Raw genomic sequence first — 23,664 nt, forward strand, 5'->3', positions numbered from 1 at the left:
GTGGAAGTGAAGATGTATTCTCATAGTCAGTGATGAAATCACAAACAAAGCAGAAGCTACTGTTCCTATGTAAACTTTTAATTAAACTCTATTTGCAGTTGTTACTATGGCTTGTTATCTTCTTGGAGAAGATGTAGTGTAGACAATTCTTGAAATGTGTGTGGAAAAATTAAGAGTTTCTTTAGTGAAAGGAAATTCAGAGGTTACCCAAAACACATGTAGGAGGGGAAGAAGAAGAAGAAAAAAGCTTAATTAATAACCTTGGGTCACAGGTTCCATGGTGAAATGTGGACATTTTCTTTTTAAGTGTCTTATTCCAAGAAATATTAACCTCTAGTTACCATCTGTTAATGTGAGCTGGTTGTCTCTAGTGTAGGGAAGTGCTTACCTTGCTAAAATAGAAGTGGTATTGATTGTATTCCCTATCTGGCTAAACAAATGACAGTCATTTCATGTTTCAGAGAGGTGGGAAATGCCACAGAAACATCTTTTAATGTGCCCTAAACCATCTTTCCATGTTAGAAGTCAGGAATTCCAGTGAGACAGAACTAAAACAGTGTTAATCAAGGTATTTGTTTTGTTTTGTTCTTCTCTTTAGATTTCTTTCATTAACTTGAGAAAGCTGCATCATAGCGTTCTGCTTTTGAAGCTAGAAGGGAGTATGGAATTCAGTTAAAGGATAGATAGTACAGATGTTTCTTTTTAACTTTAGGGAGCATACAGGGAATTCTCAGAGATGCTGATCTCACCAGGTCCTGATCTGTGCCTCAACATCTTAAGTAAATACCAACTTAGGAAAACATCTAAACCTTGGCTTATAATCCTCTATTTATCTGCATTTCAAAATGTATAGAATCCTATTTAGTTACCTCAAAATGTAGTGCATAAATTTGTGAATGTTGCAATCCACAATGAAGAACTAACTTTTACTACTGATTTAAGTGCCCTAGCTCTCCATGGAGCTGGTTGAAGACATGAAGAGATGGTGGATGAAAATTTTACTGTCTTTACAAGAGGGGCACAACATCATTTCTGCTAACAACAACAAAAAAAAAATAGCAGAGCTGAGCTAGGAAGCAGAGGGGAAGTGTGCTGCTGTCCCTGCAAGAGGGAATGGGGAGTGAGAGCAGGAGAGCAGCTGGGGCTGCTGAAACAAGCCGTTCCTCTCTCACTGTGAGCACCAGCCGTACACCCAAACTCTTCACGTGGCAGTAAGTCTGGCTTTCCAAAACTCTCATGTAGGCAGAGCAAGCCTGATCTTTGATTTATGTGTAGCAGTTTTTTACTGTAGGCAGTGCCTGCTTTATCTGTGTCAAGAGCAAGCTGTGATCACCAGTTTGTATTTAAGGTTGTGTGGTGCTTCTTGTTTTAAGACACTGTTAAGTTCTTTGTGATTTCATTGGGCTTGCCAAAACTTGTGCTTTAGGCTGAAACTGTTCAGCAAGCTCATGGTGAGCCTTGGGAAGAGGTGAGAGGCCGAGCAGGGGAGCTGCAGCGGAGGTGGAAGCTAGGGTGGGAAGAAGCTGCACAGAGAGCCTTTGCTCTAGCATTTCCTAATGCTGAGTATCTGAATATACACATTCAACATCCTTTAACGTGTTGTTCTACAACTATCTGTGAAGTATCACAACTTAAACACTTCCCTACCATTTTAGTATGATAGCTGATTTGCAGGATGACCTAAAAAAAAACCCTAATAGTGGGTAGAAGTTAGCTGAAGGAAAATCTACTGGATTTTGTTGTCTTTTCTGACTGCCTTGTTCCCTCTTATTATAACCACCTTGTTTTTAATCCTGCATGTGGTTTCAAAGTTCACAGTGCGCTAGAAACACCTGAGGTACACAAATGGACAGCCACCAATCTGATGTTGATCATTTTGGGGCAGATCGTCCTTCAGTAGCATCTCTGCAGCCTCACAGGTCTGTGGCCTTGTTCCTGAACTTCCCCCTTGCCACCAGAAGCAGTGTCTGATCACTGCATCCACCTCCAGGCCCGCAGGTGCTGGGAGAGCGCCACGAGGAATGTAGCCTGTTGCTCTGCCCTTCTCCTGCAAAGGGACGTGTCATTTCAAGCCTCTTGGCTGCGCCATGCCACCTTTTCATGACTTGGGCCTTCTGCAGCCTCAGGACCCTTCTCACCAGCGGGCGAGCAGCAGGGGCTGTGCCCAGTGTTGCTGTGGCCGCCTGGGTGGGGAGGCCCTGGGCCCGGGCCTGGTGGGCCGCCCTCCATTTCCTTGGCAACCGGCAGATGGGGGGCTTTGGCGGGGGTCAGCGGGGGGCGGCTGCACCGCTCAATAACAGCCCTTTCAGCTCTGACAGCTCTGCGCGGGCTGGCCAGTGGTAGTTATCAGATTACTTGTATTAAAACCTAATTAAGATGTGTGCCAGTAAATGCAGCGTGGTTATTGGATTTGGTGATTTAGCGGCTGTAGGTTGCTGCAATCCAATCACGCCGTTTCAGCAAATTCAGCTCTGCAGAGTAGAGGGAAAGCGTTTTACGTTAGTACCCTGACTGTACTGAAAGAGTAAATAACCTTTTAATGCCTCTGCTTTGTCAAGGACTGATCCCCGCTGCTGGATGGATGGACGCTACCCACAGATCCTTGCATATTAATTTATTTCAAATCAACTTTAAAACCCCGAGGAGGGCCGACAGGTTGTATTGGCTTTTGTTGTACCAGCTTTTCCCTTCAGCACTCGCGGCTGCCTGCGGATTAATGGAGCTGTGACTTCCCCAGGGCAGGGGCTCGCTGCGCACTCACTGCTGGAGCCTGCCGGGTGCCCCTGCTTCAGCGATGGGTCTTTATAGAAAAGAAAGAAGCTTTTATTTTTGTCTGTAGGACACAAAGTGCTAGTTCAGCTTTGTGCTGCTGACCGCTGTGGAAGTTAATTCTGCTGGGTGTAATTCACCTTGGTACCAAAGGTCTGCTCTGTGCTCCATGTTTCACACAGATTCTGTAGTGTCTTGCAAGGGATGTCTATTCCTACCTGTCCAAATGTAGCAAAACATATCTCTCCCTTTCCATTTTGTTTCAGGACAACTAGGTACTAGCCTAATCTTGGATCCAAATTTAATTTCTGTGCTGAGTGAGAGATGTGCTCTACTGCAGGTTTTAGCATGAGCTGCACAAAATGAACAAGGTAGTTTGGAGCCCTGATAACATAAAGCTGCATTCAAATACTGAGCATCAGAATGAAATGCTCATCATGAAGTGCTCATTGCAGCTTGCGATGCCTCAGTTTTGTTGTTCTATGGATGCACTTGCCTCACAAAGCTGTCTCTTACCTGCTGCCATATCGAAACAGAAATTCTGGTTTAGACCGGTTAAGTTTGCATGGAAAATTATTTTAACAGTACTAATACTATTAAATATGAGCTACCCCTTGGTGTAAGGTTATCCTGCAAGTAGTACAAATATAAAACACTTGGAGTTACATGTCTGAAACTTGTGCTTTGAAGTAACATGTCAGAGGGTGGAGTCAGGCCCTACCCTTCAGCACTCCCAGGCCAGCAGCAGTCGCTGCCATCCCAACTGGAGAGCACTTGCCACTTTGGTGGAAAATGAACTCATTTGGAACGGAGGGGAAGTATGTGGTGGTCACGCAGATGCTCAGGACGCAGCGCACGTTTGCCTGGTCGGTGGTGTTGCCAAAGTGAACATGGTGACTGTGCAACCTCACTCACTCGTATTAGCAAAATGTGCAGAAGGTTCTGTCACCCAGTTGTAAAAATGATGGCAGGCATCGATGTGCAGTTGTAACATATGGGAAGTACAGTGAATGTGGGTGGAGCTGTTCATTTCTCATCTTGAATCATTTACGAGATCAGCAGGCAGGCCAGATACAATGCATATGGGAATGTGTGGCTGTGCTGCACATGTCACACGTAATAGCAGACACTGTGAGAGGGCCCAGAGCCTGTCCTCGGGAGCTAAATGCACCGGAGCAGGCTGGTAGTCCCAGCGTGCAGACCAAGGGCCAGCTTGGCAGCAGTTTTGGGAGAGCAGACTGGTAGACAGAATTTGGGAATTCACAGACTGAGATGTGTGCTGACTAGATGTACTCCCTCATTATCTGTTGTGACCCAGAACTGTAGAAAGGAACATTATTAACCCTGTACTCGAGCACTGGAGCTGGATACAGATGATACAAGTTGTGGTCTGCTAGTAAAGCCTAGTTCAGTGGCTGTGTCGTTTTCCATCTTTGTTCAAGGGCACAGTCTAATATAACATGGTGGGTGATAAAGTTACAAAACAGAAAAGTGTAGTTGAGTAGTATTGCCATAATTAAAGAGTTCTTAATTTGGATGAACTATTGTAAATAAACTTTAACAGGATCTGATAGGATCCTGTAGATAGTCTTACAATAGAAAGCAGTAAGGCTCATATCCAGTGATGTTTTGAAATTTGCATGTGCTGCCTGTGAGTATCTAGTAGAAAGTGTTGTTTTGATGTAGAATTTACATGAGCTGGAACTTACTTCAGTTTGCATGCCAGAACTGGAGGAAGTTCCTTGCACTGAAGTGGTGGCTCTTCAGCTGGAGCCTTCTTCTTGCAGGAGGAGATGCCTGGTAGGGCCCTTCCTCACGGGCTTCTTCATTGGTGGTTGCTCTTGCATCCAGAATGGGCCCTCTAAGCAATGGGCAGCACAACCGTGTTGCTACTTGAGGGGCTTACACACTTAACCATGTCTTTAGCTGCTAGGAGTGACAATTTTGTGTAAGATGGTATCTCAAAGACCCTTAAAACAAACTGAAGCACTGGTATAATGGAAAGATTACTAATTAAATATAGAAGTCAGCAGAAATTTAAAGGCTTGAATCCAGACAACAGTTGGTGGTTGTTGAGTGGGGCTTTCATGCTGTCTGAGATGACCTTGTGTGAAGAGAGGATTTCATAGTCTCAAGGCTTCACCTATGGAGGGAGGCACTGGAGTTTTTTCCTTGTCTGTCTGAAGACAGCACGTTCTAGTTACATCTCCCTACCAGTACTGTTATAATGTAGTGAGTATGGTATAAATAAAAGACTGGAAGATGACTTTATTACAAATAAAGGAGTCCAGTAAGCTCACAAATCCTCAAACTAAAGAAAATCAATGGCAAAATAGTAAGCAGAACTCAGCTCTCCAGTCTGAAACTCTGCTACATTGCCTCCAGGCTACATTGCCTCCAGCAAACAGTACCACTGTCTGTGCACTCAGTGGGAGCAATCTGATGCTCTTGGAGGAGCTAGTGTCCTTAAAAACAGAACACAAAAAGTACACGTGCATTTTTTTAGTTTGTGAGGGAATTTTGTTTCTCTTTTTTTGTTGTTGTTGGTGGTGGTTTTTGTTTGTTTTGTTGAATTCCACACCTCTGAAGTCACCCTTTGTAAAGAAATCAAGCATAAACAGCTCATGTATCAACATGTTATAGTTTAGAACATACAGGGACTGTGAAATTAGACACACAGCATGTAAGTGTGTATTTAGTAGAATATTCTATGCTATCAAAGTGATCTTTTTGTTTACTTCATTGGATGTTTACAACCAGCTGTCACTGTTTGCAGCTAGCTGCAGTTACTTTTGTTCTGATCCCCAGGAGATGGTCCTGCAGCTCCTCAAATCCCTTTTTGCAGCTATCCATTAGCAGAGTAACAGGACAGGATGAAATATGTCCATTCACAGTGTTTGCTGCATTATTGTTGCAGTTCAACTTCAAAGGAGGTGTCTGATAGAGATAGACCACTAAATACCGTTTTTCACATGAATTTTGGCAAATTTGTTTCAGCTAAGTTTTACTAGATTTTTATCAAGAATTTCAGGGGTGTTTACTAATGCAGTTATTTGAACGATCCTGATTAAGAATGTGAATATTCAGAGTGATTAGCTTAGCTGAGTTATGACAGCTGTACAACTCAAAACTACCACATGGAGTTGAAAGTAGAAGGATTCAGAAAATCACATGCCTTATTGTGAGCATATAACTAATTCTATTAAAAACACAGACTGTATGAGAGATATGAGCCTAAGCACCTTGTTCAGTTGAAGCTGTTTTTCGAAATGGTGAGCAAGAAATGGTTTACAAAACAAGTGCAGAATTTAAATCCAGAACTTACCATAGCAAAACCCAGGTTGGTTCATGCTCCCTAAATACATAGTGTTTAGACATACAGACTTTTCTCTAGAGCACCGATATTTAAAGAACAGAAGCTTCTAAGATATCTGCAGGGACTTGTAGTTAAAGATGTTTCCACTTAAAGAATGAATGAAATGCGCTTAATGCGAAAACACAATTTTCAGCTTATTTCTGTTTACTTTCCTTGTTACAGATCTAAGCAAACTTTTTAAGATTTTTTTCATGGCAGGATTCAGAGGGCTATCCAGTCACTGTGGACATTCCAGGTTTTGAGATTAAAGTAAAGGTGCAGTTGCCCTTTCTACAAGGATGTTGTTACACTTGTTTCTCAAGTGTAAGCAAAGCCTTTGTGTACCCCTGCTGACACCCACTGGCTTGTTCTCCCTGTTTTGCAGCCCATGATGAGAAGTCTTTGGAGTGGTGGGCTCTTAAATCCTTCCAGAGGAATCTCTGTTAGAGATTAACGCTGACATGCTTAATTACCACTAAGCTCACTTTAAATAATGTTGTGCTCTGTAATAAGTTTTGGGCATTGACCAGGGTGTAAAGAGCAGTGGAATGAAAACTAAACTTTCCGTCACTTCAGGTCCAGTTTGTCAGGGGGTTGGGATACTTGGATTTATAATCTGGGCTAATGTCATTGAAATAACCGCCTAAAATCAGGAAACTGGTTTCTGAAGGAGCTGTAGGGTGCATAGGTCTGCCGACAGGTTTATTGCCATATCCCAAGAACAGCCCTGAACTCACAGCACCCTTTCTGTAGGAAAGAAGAGCAAGGCATGGCTTGCTCAGCTGCAGATGTCGGATGGAGTCCTATGGTCTTTACTGATGTCGTTGAATGGCAAAACTGACTTGTCATGTCACGACAGGGCTTCTAAGTTAGAAGTGCAGACATTTAAAAGTGCTCATTTAAACTGTCAAGATCAAATATACTGAGTGCCCTTCTGTGGAGTAATAATATTTCAGTCTCAGCCCAACACCAGGCCGAGCTGTGTCATCTGGGAGCTTGCACCTGCCAGTGCAAAGATCAAAGCTTCTGCAGAGAACTCCAACTTCAGACACACTGCACTCTTTTTATCTATTTTTTCCAGGTTGCACCAGCTTGACAAGCACTGCCAGGCCACTGCCCAGCAGTTAGTGGAGCTACTCAACAAACAGAATCAGCTCTTCAAAGAGAAGCAGCTGCTAACAGAAGAGGTGCAGTTTCTGCGAATCCAGGTACTGTGCCAAAAGAAAAGAAAGTCTGAAAGGAATATTCTGCAGCTTTAGCGAAGAAATCCACCAGCAGTCTCTTCTCAGCTCTGGGGTTTTATTGTTGTTGTTCTAAGTAAGGCATTGCCTTATGAAAAAAAAAATCCATGCAACTGGAGATAGGCTGGTTGCTGGATCAGAGTCCCACTTAAACTAAATGAAGAGACAATAGAACAGCAGTACTTATTCTTGGTTACAGTTCCTAGCTTTCCTATTGCAAGATTTTGTGTTCCTTTTCCAGAGAAAAGAGAAATCTGTTCTTCCACAGCATTAACATTTAAATAGTAGCTTGATGCTTGTAATTTCTTGGAGCATTTTGCTGACGTTTGTCAGCTTAAGTCCCCCTACCACTGTGATTTTTTCCCCTTATTTTTAAATGTTATTTTCTTTCCTGCTGCTTCGTGACCACTCACCCAAATGTGAGGTGGAGAATGTGAAATCAATCCACCTGAGCACTACTCACTGCAGTGCACCTTTGGCAGGCCCAACTGTTGCTTCCAGTGGTCTCTAGGATGCTGCAGGTTTCCATGGGCTGTTGTTGCTTGGGTTTTTGACCACTGTTCTTCACCCATTGCTTTAGAACTAAGGGAGAGGACTGAATGGTTTGTTTCATTCTTTCCCTTTCATCCATTTGTTTCAGAAAAAAGAGGAAGAAAGAGAAATAGTAAGTATAGAATGAAGTTTTCAGTAAAACTATTAAATAATCAAACCCTTGTTTTGTGACTAATTGAATCGCCTAATTCAACCATATCATGATGTTTTCTAACTAATAACTGGAGTTCTGTTAAAAGGGTAACAAGTTCAGTGGAGAAAATGTTGTCCAGTAGTACACTTAGCAGTAAACAGAAAATAGATGTCTTACAACTTTCAAATATTTACATCATACTCTTTTTCATAGGCTTTTTAGCTGTAGGATTTAATAAATGTTTAACCTAGGCAAATAAGATCCATATTTTGTTACGCTTTTAATCATGTCAGTGTGTTTGGTTTTACAGGATTTACTGTCGGTAGACAAACCTGGTAACCCAAGATAGCGTCAGGTTATCAGCATGTAGTAATTACTGACAAATTTTAGGGCAACCATAGTGTTCTCTCTATAAGATGGTTGAAGAACATTTGCCATTCAGAAAAGAAAATGAAAGTTGCTACTCTAAGGGAAGCACTCTAGGTAATATGAAGAGACTTCCTACGTAGTCCACAGAGATTCTGTCATTGATAATGTGTTTTATCTGGAACTGAGCATGTTTTTATGAGGTTGGGCGAAAGTACTAAATTGTACAGATGAGGAAAAAAAAAAATCATTCAGATACACAACCAAGACTTGACTAGCAAAATCTTCCTTTTTTCTGTTCATTATAAGTTAATTGTGTTCCAGAGGATACTTTTTAACATGTGAATATTCAGAAGAGAAGTATATATATATTTTTTTAATTATTACGAGTCCTAAAAATCTGTTTGTTGCTATTGAAAGCAACAGTGATTCTCTGGGAATTGGAATTCAGCCCAAAAAAGCTGTCTGGAATATCAGACGATTGTTTGAAGAAAACTAAAGGACATTTCACTGTAAACTGGAGATTTTAACTACAGAAAGATGTATGTAGCTATTATAGAAATATATGTTAAAAATATCAACTGCATAATCAGTATTGATCAGAGGTGAAAGTGACTTATGCCATGTTTTACTGTGTTATTCAACAGCTATCCTTTGCAGTTAGTTTTTGGGGAGAAACCACTCCTACCTAATGCTTTAAAAATGATGTAAAATACACTGACTGAAATTTGGTGTTATATCTTGGAACACAAGCCACTAGTAACTCTGCAATTGCATATTTCAGGAAAAGAAATGGGATGCAGATCTCAAACAGGACACAGATGGAATCAAGTAAAAACCTGGATGGATAAAGAGAAATGAGCATAAGTAGGTATTTTTTCTATACACTATATATAGAGGAAAGGGAGGGAGAGGAAAGGAGGACTAAAACTATTTGCAGATGTGGGTTGAATCTGGCAAACACTTCAAGACAAAGGGAGAAGAAAGTGTTTGAAATGTTTTGGGGCTAGAAATTGTTGGGGGGGGAGGGTTGTATGATGTTGTGTTTTTTTCTTTTTATACTGTTAAAAATGTAGGGCAAGCTCTCCAGAAAAGAAACAGGTTTACCTGACAGAATTTAAAAAAAATAAAATATAATTTAAATTGGAGAGCAAGGAGGACATACAACTCTTGGCAAGGTGGGAATTTTTACAATTCAAATTTTACCTTAGATACCTTTTGGGCTAGATAATCACTGTGGGTTCTCGTTTGATTTGGAGTTGGTTAGCTTTGTCACTTGCAATAGTATTTTCCTTCTCAGAAAGCAAAATGCTATTTCTTTAGAAAGGCTTCAGCTTGTTCTATAATGAATCATAAAAACTCAGTGTCATGTTGTAAGAAACATTATATAAATAATTGCATTTGGAGTGATGCTGTTGGAATGACAGCACTGCTACAGTTTATAGCTGTTCCTATAGCATTGTAAGCATTACCTTTAAAAAAAAAAATGCAATTGAAGTCCCAGATTTTAAAAATTGTTTCATTATTTTAATCTAGCTGATTTACGGGGAAAACAAAAACAAACAAACAAAAAACTACTGCCAAACCTTTAGCCTTCATAGGATTTCCAGTGCTCATATTTGCCATATCTGGGGGAAAAAACGGAAAGAGAGAAAGAGGTCTTTAAATCCTGCTACATTTTGGTGTGTTGAGAATCTGTTTTTCATGGAAAACTCATGTGATAATGTAAGGAAAATTCTTGGTTTCATAATGAATGAAGAAAAAAAAAAAAAGCCATTTTAAAAGAAATACTTGATCCTGCTACATACTGAATTCCTTACAGGCAACATGAGTTAAAAAGCTTTTTGCATCCTTGTTGAAGGAGTAACCAAGGCAAGAACTATAGGATTCAAAAACACCTTTCTCATCCTTGGAAATGAATTACAGGCTTTTGAAATAATGATGTTAAATCTCATGGTACCGGAGGAAGCTCAGAACAATCACCTGCCCACAACCTTTGGGCTAGGCTAAGCATCTTCACTTGGAAAATATTTGTCCCACAGACAGAGGATAGCAGAAAGTTCCCATTACCCATACCACTAGCAGAGATTTACGTCACTGTCATTGTTTTTCCAGTTCATTTCCTTGTCAAACTTCTCTTGTGTATCTTCCATTCTAAAATGTAAAGTAGGCTCTAGGCATAGCCCCTGAGAAGCAGAGGAGTGAAATTCTGTCCTTCCCACTGAAGGCGGTAATGCGTACATGATGAAGATGCTCACACCGAAATTTTAATTTTCAGAGAGCTAAAAAGGATCAGTATGATAATTTGGCCTGACCTTACAGCATGTGCTGTAGATGAAGCCTTCACATTAATATTTAATAGATGGCAGTAATATTTAATAACGATATACAGCTTAACACAGGCAGATCCACCAAAAGGTAGTCAAAAGTTTAATTACGGGATTTCTACTTCTGATTTTGAAAGCTTTTGAAGGATCCAGGTTTTGTGTTTCTACCTTTGAAAGTCTCTCTTACCCGGCAAGTTACTGCAAATCAGGAGAGCAAGAGATACGTAGCTCCCATTCTATATAGTTACTAAATACAAACGTGTGTAATAGAGGAAAATAATATTTAAGTTGAGATGACTAGAAACCTCAGCACTGTCCACCCAGTGTGTTTATGTTTCTGAAGGCTGGAATGCTCTTCACTTGCGGGATCTGCCTTGGTGTCCCTCAGTTTCACAGAAAGAGCTGTTTGTCCCAGTTTTAATCCCCTTGCAGACTCTGGCCAGCTGAGCCCGCCAGCGTGCAGGCCAGCTGACAGGATTGGGACCTCTGGGATTACCCCCAGCCACATCTGCCATCCCACGCCGCTGGTCTGTCCTGTCCCCTGGACATCTCCCTGTGCAAGTCTGCCCTTCCCCGTGCTCTCCAGATTGTCATGCTGCTGAAACTGGCTCGTCCCTCATTTCAGATGTCCCGTTTTTCAGTGATCCCATTGCTCTGTGAACAAACCACTCCTTTCCCAAACAGAACATAAAATATACTCACCCTTAAGTATCTTCCCCTCGTCATGCCTCTTGTGCCTTAGTGGGAGGTACTGTCTGAATTACAGCCGGTCCTGGGCTGAGATTGTCTTTGTTCTCCTAGGTCTGCATGAATTTTCAGTGGGGCCCCAGCAACAAATGCAGTGTTTGATGGGCTCCCAAGTGCCCATTTTGCTTTTTTTTTTTTTTTTTTCTCAATTTAAACGTTAAAGCTAGCCTTCTGTATGTCCAGAAAATGAGTAGCCCTTCCACTTCTGATGTCGGAATTGATTCAGGCTGATCCTTATGTGGGCTTTTTTTTTTTTTTTTTTTTTTTTTTTATTGTGGTCTCAATGTACAAAAATGTGCATGTTGGATTTTTTTTAAAACAGCTAGTGACATTCTACAGACACGGTGTTGGTTTTTTTTGGAGCAGGAGAAAGGAAGGTCATGACTACTGCTTAGGTGGCATTTAATCAAGTGGTGATGAGCGTTAGACCACGGTAGGTGGAGCTTCGGGTTTTGTGATGCTGCAGCTGGGCGCAGGAGGCCAGGACGGCCCGGGAGGTGTCTGGCAGTGGCAGCAGCAGTGCGGCCTGGCCCCTCTCAGAGCACCATGCTGACCAAACAGGCATCTAGTGGCTCCTCTCCCCGCCCCTGCGACTAGCATTAACATCAGTTAAAACACTGGGGTTTCTATGGCTCTGCTACCTACAAAAATGAAATCTGTAAGACTAGCCAGCCACACAGCTAAAAGAGCTGCCCCTGAGGGGAGGGAGCATGGGGAGAACTTTGAGCACTTTGTGCTGCAGCACTCTGCTCACTTAGCTGGGAGGAGGAGAGCGGCACATCCCAAACAACTGCTTTAGCATCCAGCCTGCTGTGCCATTGGGCACACTGAGACTTTGCCAGTATTTGCACTTTTGTTTTTAAAGCAGATGAAGCCTGGCTATAGTCAGATGGAGAAATGCTGACTTCGTCAACCATGCAGAGGTTCAGTATCTTGCATTAACTTGGAGTAACTGTGCCGATGGAAGAAACGCAGGCAGCCTGCGGCACTAGAGGTGGCCGTTTTGGTACCTAAACCGTTTACACGCATCTGAGCAGGGCTAATGAAAACCTTTCTGTGGCTTCAGGTGGTAAGGAAAGGCAACAGCAGCTCCTTAGTTAGAGGCATAGATGACAGGATGAAACTTCTAGGTAGAAATGTTTTGAGGCTTGGTGGCATAAAACAGCTGTCTGAGAAGGGGTACCTAAAAGAACAAGCAGTGGTACCAAGGATACTCATACCAGTAGCTAGGGGAGAGAGCAGTGCACTAACAGGCCAGGCATTCAGCTGCACCTCAAAGGGCAGCCTTGACAAGCCTCAGGTGGCCAGGAGACTTCTTCAGGAGCTGGGTGGAGTGCTCTTTGTCTTTTTAATCTTTTGTTAGTATTCTAATGCTGGCCCTTTAATGAAGCACAGCATGGGCTTCCTCTGGCTGTCACTAACTAGCCCCTGATGCTGAGTCTGACCCATAACTCTTTCCAGGGATATAATTTGATTTTCAGTGCACTGGTTGTAGATACAACCATAGCAATGACGTGGTGCATGTATTTTTTGGGGAAAAAAAAGTACCATGTTATTGTTTTTAATTAATTCTTTAATGAACTGCAACATTATAAATCCTTTCTTAACTCAGTCCTCAGTACCTTGCCAACTCAAAAAAAAAAAAAAAAAAAAAAAAAAAAGCAAAACGCTAAGTCCTCTAATGCAAAACCAGCCCAAATTGAAAGTTTATTTTTATTTGAGGTCATTTACATCTCTTAAATTCAAATTTCAGAACTCCAGTTGCTTAATTCTAGGTAGCTACCCCAGCTCCACTTGAGTTTGATGTCTTGCCCTTAATTAAGTCGTGAAGTGCTACTGAGGAGGCACAAACAATAGCTATGTGAGAGCTTATAAACTGCAAATTAGCCTTCCCACCAGAGGTTTCCTAACAGCACACAGGCAGCTTCCTGTTTTGCTACAGCTGCCCACCCCATATACAGTCTGTACAATTCACAGTAAACAGTCTCTGGCACAAACCTGTCTCCTCCTTCCTGGAAGGGAGAAGGGGCAGGATCTTAGACGTGCCCCAAAACAAGAGCTTGGTTATTTACTGCTAAACATGAGCGATGGCTGAAGCTCATGGAGATCTTGTTTTTCAGAAATCAGATAGCTCTTGTTCTTGCTACCTGTAAGATTGCTGATCTTAGAAAGCAGTGAGGACCACAGGAAGCACAGGCTTTGAAACAGAGCTTGTTTACATAGCACTGCCACATTCTTAACCATTTACGTATTTCTTTTCTAAGAACTCACCCACGGGCTGAAGTGACACAAATGAGAGATGCAAGCAGCTCCATACAGACTACTTACACTCCCATCTCCTTCTTCTGTCTTTCAGTTCTCCTTTGTACCCGTCTGAAACTCGGACTTGTTTGAAGCTCACACAGAGAAGCGTTCGCAGAAAACAGACACACTGGCTAATTTCAACTGGTTTATATTTGTTTTTAACTACAGAATCATAAATATTTTGAAACATTACTCACCTACCAAACTTTCTAGGAAGACAGCTGAGACTTTTCTAAGAAAAGGCTAAGCTTGCAATCCAGTTTTAACAGCTGTTATGAAGCATCAGCTTAATTCATAATTTGTACAATGTTTTATAAAATGTTTTTATCTATTTTTGTAATTTAACATAGATGTCTTATTTACAGATGGCAATACCAATAAACTGAATTTGATTCATTACTTTTCCTGATTGTGTCCTTTTGCATTCAAGGGAAAATGTGTGTTTGGGGAGGAAAGGGTGTTTAAATCTCACAGAAATCACAGTGTGCTGAAGTTCATTACTCATGACCAGAATCTACCAGGGAACTTTGAATGGGAATGACCAGAATCTACCTGGAAACTTCAGTTGTACAAGCTACTTGCCACTTTTATACAAAAGTCAGGGTCCTAACAACTTTTAATCCATCAGAAAGGCTTAAGAACAATTGAGAAATATTCCCTGTAATGTGGAGTAATTTCCACAGGGTAGGTTTCCCATCAAAACAGTCACTGGCTAACACCTTTGAGACAAAGGGACCCTTTGTTAGCAAAGGCTAATACGTACATGAGGTGCCTGGCTCTCAACACTGAAGTGATTCTAGACTTTCCCCCTGGAAGATACTTCACTATCTTGGGGATGGGCATCAGCTGAACTCTGCTTCAAATTATTGAACTCAAAACATTTGGAGACTACATTTGGAGGACTTCTTTCCAGTTAACTTTATATTTGTAAAGGTTACTTTCCAAGTACCAGGCTGTTTCAGAAAGAATTCATCTGAACCTTTTGCTGAACTAGTGCATAATAAACTAACCACGTAAGAAAAGGTTTTTACATTCAGTGTAGTTGCTGAATTGCACTGGTAAAGAGGGAGGGGAAAAAAAAAAAAAAAAAAAGTGCAAAGAACAGTTCCCAGTCAATAAGGCTACTTCAGCCAGCATGAACACATAAAATGTAACAGAAGTAGGAGTAACAACACATGCAATAAGTTACCATTTGCTGTGGGACACAATCTTTCATTCCTTGTATTTTAAGAATTACTAGTGGTACAGCCTTAACATCAAAGTGTTTTTTCTTCCCATTTCAATTTCCTGCCATATGAAACTGCCAAACACATCTGAACTCCTCCCTAAACTGCTTCACCACTATGACAATAAACATGCTTAAATCGCCTCGGGTCTTTTGGGAAAGGAAAGGCTGCTGATGAAAATTCCTTTCTAGCTCAACTACGGGTTCTCCACGCTAGTCAGGTGGACAATTTTATTTTATTTCTCACTACTTTATAGATGGTTACATAGGTAAGACTATATGTTTATAAATCTGCAAACTTATTACTTTTCCCCACACCATAAATCTGTGTTTAAATAGGAGCAGTGCCTATCAGCCACATGCGTGAAGGACCTCAGGCACCCAGTCCCAGCACTTAGGCTTCACTGAGATCCTGGAGCTGCTGTGCCACGGCCCACGGCACAGCTGGACCCTCAACCTTTCTGGACCTACCTCACCTGCTGCAGCCACCACTGTGACTACAAGGATCAATTTCTCTGCAGCAGCTACTCTACTCATAGCAATCACTTACTCACTGTGCACAGACAGCGCCAGGTCTACCCCGCTCCTGTTCTCCCCACCCCACCCTGTCCTTACCCACAAACTGCTTACTTTTACAAAGTTTACAAAGTTCAGATCAGGCGATCGCATCCAGGAGCTTCCATGCCCACAGCTAGAGCATCGCCCCCCCCGAGGCATCACCCCTGTGCCTCCATGCAGAATGAGCAGTGGCTCCTTCCATGGCCACAGCTGAGTCCTGTCACTGATCTGCAAATATTGCAACTACTGTCCATCTGTTTGTCCCTTTCTTCTGCTCCTTCTGGCCTACTTCAAGGGGAAAACAAGAAAGACCCGGCTCACACACTTACTTACGTTCCAGGGAAGGGTTCATGCCTGAGAACTGAGCTAAAACCCAGATGACCGACTGCTCCAGGGACACTCAGCCCTCCTGGCTGGCTGCTGCAATTAGGCTTGGGCCAGTTGGCGGGCGTCAACGAGTCCCACCCCGAGGTGCCCTGCAAATCACACCTTCCCCTTGCTTCCTCCAGCATGCTGCCACGCTACGCGACTTGAGGCTACGGCTTTCATTCGATGACAACTCGCTTAAATGTTGGCTGTTCTGATAGGAACGTAGCCCTGCATTATCAGTACTTGAAAAGTACAACCCAAATTTACTTTTAGAAGTTACATACGCCTCGCAGAGTTAACACAGACCACCTGTATGGAAATAGCCTTGGGCCACAGCACAAATACATCTTGCTTAGCCATTAAAACCTCTTTTTGTTGTTTGTTTGTTTTTTGTTTTTTTTTTTTTTGACAATACCGTAACTTAATTTACAAGCTGAAACTGATCACCCAGTATCTGAAATACGTCACATCAAGTTACAGTTATCACTAGGACTTCACAGCAAATAAAACTTTGAACTAATCATGCACAGATCATTATATATACAGTGATAAAAAAATAACGATGTACATTTTCTTGTAAGAAGAAATTAAGTAAATTCTTTGTGCATTTCAGGATTGAAACATCTAACCTATATAAAATTACTTTAAAATATGAAGTAAATATTTAAACCAAAACTTGAGAAATCTTTTGTAATCTGCAATATAGCCTTCTCGTTTCAGATTTTCTTCCTCTGACACAGAACAGATTAGGAACTTTATCCTCTAAGATATTTAATAATAATGTGCAGATATAAAAAAATACGTCCTTTGTGGCAAGCTTGAACATATATATAATATATTTACAAACCTCCAGAACAAATTAGCATTAAAAAACACAGAAGTAGCAGATTGACATAGTGTTTTATTTAAGCTGTCTGTACGAAGGAAAATAATGTGCATCCCTATCATATACGTGTAAAAATACTAAGGATGTACAGTGTACAAAAACAGTTTCTTGTAGTTATTTCACATCCTTGTGGGTCATATACTTAAGGAAATAAACAGTTTAAGTATGACCAACAGTAATACGGTTTCTTGGGTTCATAGTCGTGTCTGCTTAATATCCTTAACCATATGACTAGATCTTGCATGGATCTAATGAAAGAACTAGCAAGGTCAAGAAATGTCACAAACTCTAAAGCTACAGGGAGGTAATTCAATTACCAATTTAGAGGTTTTTATTTAAATAAATACTTTACATTTCATGCTTGCCTGTAATGCACTACCAGGAGCAAGATAAGGAAATTCTACTGTAGACAGTACAAACAGTAGCAGCAAAGTGTGTACATTGAGGTGTAATATATAGACCCTGCAGTTAGTAAGGAAAGACCTTACTTTTGTACTCTAGGAGAAGCACATGGCCCCTGCAAGAACAGTCAGCTTTAAGAAGCCGCAAGTAAAGATGGAAAAAATGTAAAACAATACTGGAATAAATGTTCTGTAAGCAACAGGAATGTACTGGAAGATGGATTAGTGTGGAAAGCAAAGCCGTGTGCAAAACTGCCAAAACCCAAACAGAAATGACCTATTTCCTCCGAGATGGCTGCAGTACAAGAGGGCATACTGTCTGCCGTGGAAGTCAGTACAAGCTGGAGTCAAAGTCTGAAATGTACTGTGCTCAAAAGGCTCATCAAGGTAACCAGCCACCACCACGCACTGTCCAAACCCAACTACAACTACAAACAGGCAAAGAAGAGCTTTGAGAGTTTCTCCCAGCACAGCTTGTTAATTTCTCTTTCTTCTATCTCTGACACTGCTATGAGGGAATTCCCCCACCCCGGGCAGCATTAAATGACCGCTGACTCTCTCCATAGCACGAACTTGATCTATGATATTTTGGAAGGCAGATAACACAATACACACTGATTGAAGCCTTAAAAAGTTTTCAGATAATTCGCCCACAGATATTTACTGCGAACTGCACTCTAACTAGCTACACTGTGATGAACCTAGCCACAGGGTTTCTTTCTTCTCAGCACGAGGAAGGGTTGGTCAGAGGCACAACTCCAGTTGGTCATTAGCTATAGGTGCCCTGTGTCAAAAAATTTATTGCTGTTAAAAGCTGGAAAAAAAAGAAAAAAAGAAAAAAAAAAAACCACCACAGGCCTATAACACAGATTTTGAATCACCATAGTTTTAGTCTGTAAGTACGAGGCCTTTGCAGAAAACTAATTAATGCCCGTCTCCTAAGTAATTGGTTATTTCAGTCACTCACTCACTGTGTCAGTACAGACACTTCTACAGACCTGCAATGCATTTACTGTGCTCGCTCTCTCTACAGAGGGATAATTTCTACATGTTTAGTGTTACAAGGAGACAGAATGAGATCCTATGTAGTTAGCATATACATCATGATATATTTCTGACTGATTATCCACCCATTACTAAAGATAAAACACGAAACATGAAAAATTGTCTAAATTAGTCTGCGTCTTTAGCTGCCTTGCTAAAATGCCCATTGGCCCCTTGACTGTCCCAGCATATGCACTGCCAGCAGTGGGCTTCACGCCAGGATACTCAACTTTCCACATCAAGAGGCTAAGGCATCTGCGTATGAACATCTCCTTTCAGACTCACCTCCTCACTCACACAACGCAATCAGTAATACTCTGTGATATCACAGTCTTTGTGGGAGCTAACAAGATACGAACACAGAGATACTTCAAATGATAATCCCATGGAGTCAGGGCTTTCAGGCGCCGTTAGCAAGGGCACGTGCACACCATTACTGCACTGCAAAATATCCCAGCTCCTAGCACCAAAGGGTTTATTATTAAGATTATCATTGCTGAAGATCAAAGCTAAAGCTTGTGCACATGTTCTGTTAGATACAGATCTTCGGAAATGGAAAGACGTTTTCCTGTCAGTGGAGTGTTTCTTGCAATGCTTTAAATTCCATCAATCGGGTACCATGGTCACATGTAACATGCTGGGTTTCGTAACTCTTTTGGTTGAGGACAAACTTTCCTTGAGAATGGCTGATCCCAGAAATTTACTGTTTTAATTATTAAAGTGCTTTTCTTGTAATCACTGGGGTCTCCTTGTTCAAATATGTTTCCTTCATATAGGACAGAAATTTTCTATTGTGCCATCAGGCTTTTACAGTATCTTTATCCTGAATAGAGCACAAGATGTAGCTTTTTTGTTTATTTGTTTTTAACCCTTTGGCACATGAAGTTGGAACTCCTCACCTCCACTGCCAAAGAATTAAAAGACAGTATTTCATTCACAAAAATCTGATTCTAAGCAGTATGTACAATTTCAGAGCCTTGTTAAAATTTCCACATGGGATAAAAGTGCATTATTCCCTTCAGCTTGTACAGTCCTTCCATATATTACAAAATTAACTGCTATAAGCCTGTTCTATCTAAGATGTAGCAGCATTTGCAAACATGACACATACAAACCTTATCTCTAAAAATAAATACTACCGCAGTATAACAAAAAAAAAAAAAAAAAAAAAAAAAAGGAAAGAAAATAAAAGAAAAAAAGAAGAATACTCAGAGTTAAACACCTGTATAAAAAGCTAATTCACAAACTCAAAAATAAGTAAGGCAAACAACTGTTTACCTTGGTGCACACATTTTGGTGAAAAGCAATACCATTATGCCTGTCTACATTCTTCAGCCATCAGAGGTGATGTATATCATGAAAGAAAAAGAAAAGCATGAGAAAGATGTTATCTGGTGCAAATTATAAGACCCCTAAACAACTTCAACTGCTGCTTTTATGCCTTCATTTCTTGCATGTATAATGTTCGATTCTCCATGATTGCACATGAACCTGGAAGTTCTAAGTGGCAGGCTGGGTGAACCCAGCCCTTCTGCTTCTTCTGTAGTATCCAACAGTAATTAAAAAATAATATATATATATATTTATATATATCAACAGTTTAAGTCCTTCTCTCAAACGTTTCCCAAGCAAATTCCAGCCAGATGTTAATGACAGAGACCTGCTTCAAGTAATGATATGCCTAACAAAAACCTTGCATATGTACATCACCACCCCTACGTTTTCTTGTTCTAACCAGCACAAACAGATGCAAGAAAATATTATAGACTAGTCTTTTTAGACTAATTACAATTTTGATTCATCTTCTAGAAGAAGATAAGCTGGACCAACACGTTTTCCTGTTTAGCCTCCACTGTGAGGAAAAATAGATGACTTTGTGCACAAAACGTACAACGCTGAAGTAAAGTCATCTACCTTCAAAGAAACTGTTAGTAACTTCTTGACGTTGCTATTATACTGAGACGGTGGGCAGCAGCAATAGCAGGAGAGCATAGAGAGCTACCATATTTCATGCAAAACCAAAATGGATTTTAGGTAGGTTTGGGAAATAACTTTGTTCAATTTGGAATGGTCTCTGAAAGTGCCCCTGCTATCTTAAATAGTATCTAGTACTGGTGGTGATGTTCAGGAATCGTTTTCAGTGATAAACCTAAGATGACAGTGAAGCAGCAGAACAAAAAAGTTATTCTCGTCCACTTGCGGAGTAGGAAAACTGGGGGAAATGCGGCCGCCTCTCATTGTCCATGCAGTCCATACCATCCTCGTCATCTGTATTAAGGCAGAAGTTCAAAACGTCATTATATTTACTATAAAATTTTATTATTCACCTAACATGCAGTCCATCTTTCAGAGTTCAATGCTGAAGTTAAAGGCTCAAGTTAAAAATACATCTTCATTCACATAAGTTTATGCTCATACAGTAGACTGATGCTCGTGGAAAACATATCCTTTCAGTAGGTCATCACTACAGCAGTGTGGGGATTTTTTTTTGTTTATTTATTTATTATTTTATTATGACTATCACACAAGGACTTCAAAAACTACTACCCTTTCTAGGCTAATCAAAACACACCAGCACATCTATTTATTGGTAGCACAGAAGAAAAAGAAAAGAAGTCCTTGCTGATTGAAGCAGAGAAGCAGTTTTCATTGCTTCTTAAACTGAGTTCAGAAAATTATAATCTTGTAGACATACTTAAATGCTTCTCCATTTTGAAGGGAGTTAAAAGAAAGCACACCAACAAAATGAACAATTCGTACAAGTTCTTTTTAGTTCAATTTTTACATACAATTATTTAGTAAACCATTTATTTTTACAGTATTTTCTGGGATCAGAGGAAACACGGACTAAGCCAAATTCATAAATATTTTTATTTACATATTTACTGTATTGCCAATGGAAACCAGACACCAGATGTTGCCTAACTCTGAGCATTTGGATCTACATTCTCGCATGGATTTTTAAACAGTGTCCTTAAAGACACCTATTGAAATTGTTATCCTAACAATAGATTTATATGCATAAATTTATTGTGATATATGCGGTTTGGTTACTGTAGATACAAGATATACTTTCAACATTTGTGCACTGCTGCTGGCAATCACCCCTATTTTATTATTTTTATGAGCAGGGTGGGTTGTAGCCTTGCGCTGTTTCAAGCTGCATCAGTCACACCATTACTAGAGGCTAAGACAGGAATTTCAGGGAGGAGGTAGTTTCCCAGACTTCTTATTAATTGACCACCCTGAACTCAATAAATTTAAAGCTGAAGTCATGGTAGCATCTTCGTATTTTGTATTGCTTCAACATTCGATGGAGAAATATCCATTCTCATTGCATATGTGGAGTTTTAAGAGATAATGGCTTTATAGGATCGAACCAATAGTCTCTAAATTAATCCAAACTTAAAATTTGTTAAAATTACAAATATGAACAAATTCTTATATTAAAAATACAAAACTGAACCACTATAAATACAAAACCCAGAAAACTACTCCAGATTTGTTCAGCAACAGAGAACTGTGGCTAAACCTGAGAATCCTAATCCACCCAAAAATGAGCTAGCTCTATGACAGGATAATCAACCTTAATTACAGTATTTCCTGCCTACTTTTATGATCCTCCTTTTCCTCCTTTCTCAACCCCCCAGTTAAAAAAAATAAAAAAAATAATTTAAAAAAAATCTCAGAAAGTGAATTCATTCAAGAATTCAGCAGCAAGACTTTAACTATGCTTTAGCACTAGCTTGGTAGTAACTCTGTTAAGCCCTAGCTTGTCCGATTCCTGTGTGTGCAGTGGAAGATGAAGAAATACAAACTGTGGTGGAGTGAAATTCACTCCTACAAAGAAGGTCTGTGCAAGCCTCAGTGCACTGATTACATCTATATTAATAACTTCTTTAAGTGCTCAGAAAAAGCACAGGACTTGTTAAGAAATTCAATTTTCAAGTAATGGATATCAACACAAAAGGCATCCACTCATCTCTGTCAGTTTGGCGTGGGGAAGGGATTGTTTTTTTCTGGGGGGTGGGCAAGCAGGGAGATGAGGCTGGGGATTGGTGGGGTCTATGAAGTACTTTAAAATATGTGTGTCTCACTAAACTTAAACAACCCACTGAAATCAATAGCAGTCTCCAAGGAGGGTCTATATTCCAATTTACTTTGCTGAACTTGGACCTTTACTGACACCCAGCAAACATTTGAAGCTGGTGTTTTCCCTAAGGAAAGAACTACAGAACTGTGACCTATGTTAAATAATAGTAATAATATAACAAACAAACAAAAGCATGTCTAACATCTAATATTTCAAGCTTTGTAATTATTCCTTCTTCAAATGAAGACTGTTTTTGAGAATTTATTTACACACTTTCACGTGAAGATTTTTGCTAGTAAGCTTTTCCATTCAAACAAAAGAACTTTCATACATAGTGCTTTATTATAAAGCGATTATTTTTAAGTTATGCTTATGTATAATTTTTGACTTACATTTTTCAGGCGGCGTTATTGTAATAGTCTGAGCTGTAAATTCTTCATCAAAATACCTGGTGTCTGTCTCAGATGTCACTTGAGGTTTAAAAGGAGGTACAAGCTGAAAGGGACCAAGAAACAAAACAAAATTACTATACCTAAAGCCAACCAAATTACTACCAAGAAAGGAATTAAAGCTTTAATTTAAGTTGTTTTTTTTCTCTATGCCCTAGGTCAAACAAGAAGTTGCAAGAGGGTCCAACAAGAGACAGCTGAGTCTCTAACTCCTAGTAAGAGATACATGTCATTAGAATCAATCCCAAAAATACTAGTTCAGAATCTAGCTAATAGCAAGATAAGGCTAAATTCAAAGTATCACTTTCACATGACTTGCAGATTAATTGAGCTGCATAATTACCTAGAAACTCTTTGGGCCGTTTCAATTACCTACATAGCTGTCAGGCAAAGGCACCTCCAGGTACTTGCCAGACCTGCGTGGCACGAACAGCTGAGGCAAAAGGGACAGCACAGAGGGTACAGTAAGCACACTGCATTCCATTTTTCAGCAGTAAGGCTGAGAACTTACCTTTAAAATAAATCACGTAAATGTGAAAATAAATTTTATGTTTGAAAAAGGTCAGTTCATACTTAAGTAAGGTTCCTGAACCCAACATTTCTGGATCTGATCCTGTCCCCTACTTCCACAACACAGTGCAGTGCTTCCCAGCAGCAGGTAACTGGTATTTGCTCACTGCTTACAGGCAGTGCTCCCTCACATCAGCCTCACCTTAAACCTTCTCCTCTAAAAGAACATCCTACAGGCCACAGGTTTTAACTGGAAGGCACATTGACTATGGGATTTCATGCTGTATTGTGCCAGTCCAAAACTACACAGCACGTTAATATATATGATATTGTAA

The 23,664-nt window shown here is 40.4% G+C and overlaps 2 protein-coding genes across 5 annotated transcripts in view; one reads left to right on the forward strand and one right to left on the reverse strand.

The window, feature by feature from the left end:
* Positions 1-15,556, forward strand: part of SDCCAG8 (SHH signaling and ciliogenesis regulator SDCCAG8) — a 109,388-nt gene extending 93,832 nt beyond the window's left edge. The window contains exons 17-19 of one of the 2 annotated variants that reach the window (XM_084284104.1): positions 7,206-7,332; positions 9,201-9,283; positions 13,847-15,556. In XM_084284104.1, the coding sequence (XP_084140230.1) occupies positions 7,206-7,332; positions 9,201-9,251 (178 nt within the window). In that variant the 3' untranslated portion in view covers positions 9,252-9,283; positions 13,847-15,556. Of the gene's footprint in view, positions 1-7,205; positions 7,335-9,200; positions 9,284-13,846 lie in introns of those variants that run through there. The other variant, XM_084284105.1, reaches the window with a different exon arrangement.
* A 91-nt stretch (positions 15,557-15,647) lies between these two features.
* Positions 15,648-23,664, reverse strand: part of AKT3 (AKT serine/threonine kinase 3) — a 155,714-nt gene continuing 147,697 nt past the window's right edge. For 2 of the 3 annotated variants that reach the window (XM_084285180.1, XM_084285181.1), the window contains 2 exons: positions 22,763-22,865; positions 15,648-20,545 (listed from right to left, as the gene is read on the reverse strand). In XM_084285180.1, coding sequence (XP_084141306.1) covers positions 20,460-20,545; positions 22,763-22,865 — 189 coding nt within the window. In that variant the 3' untranslated portion in view covers positions 15,648-20,459. The remainder of the gene's footprint in view (positions 20,546-22,762; positions 22,866-23,664) is intronic. The other variant, XR_014618340.1, reaches the window with a different exon arrangement.

This window comes from Netta rufina (genome assembly GCF_964035555.1).
Source record: "Netta rufina genome assembly, chromosome: 3".
In the NCBI taxonomy this organism is placed as follows: domain Eukaryota; kingdom Metazoa; phylum Chordata; class Aves; order Anseriformes; family Anatidae; genus Netta; species Netta rufina.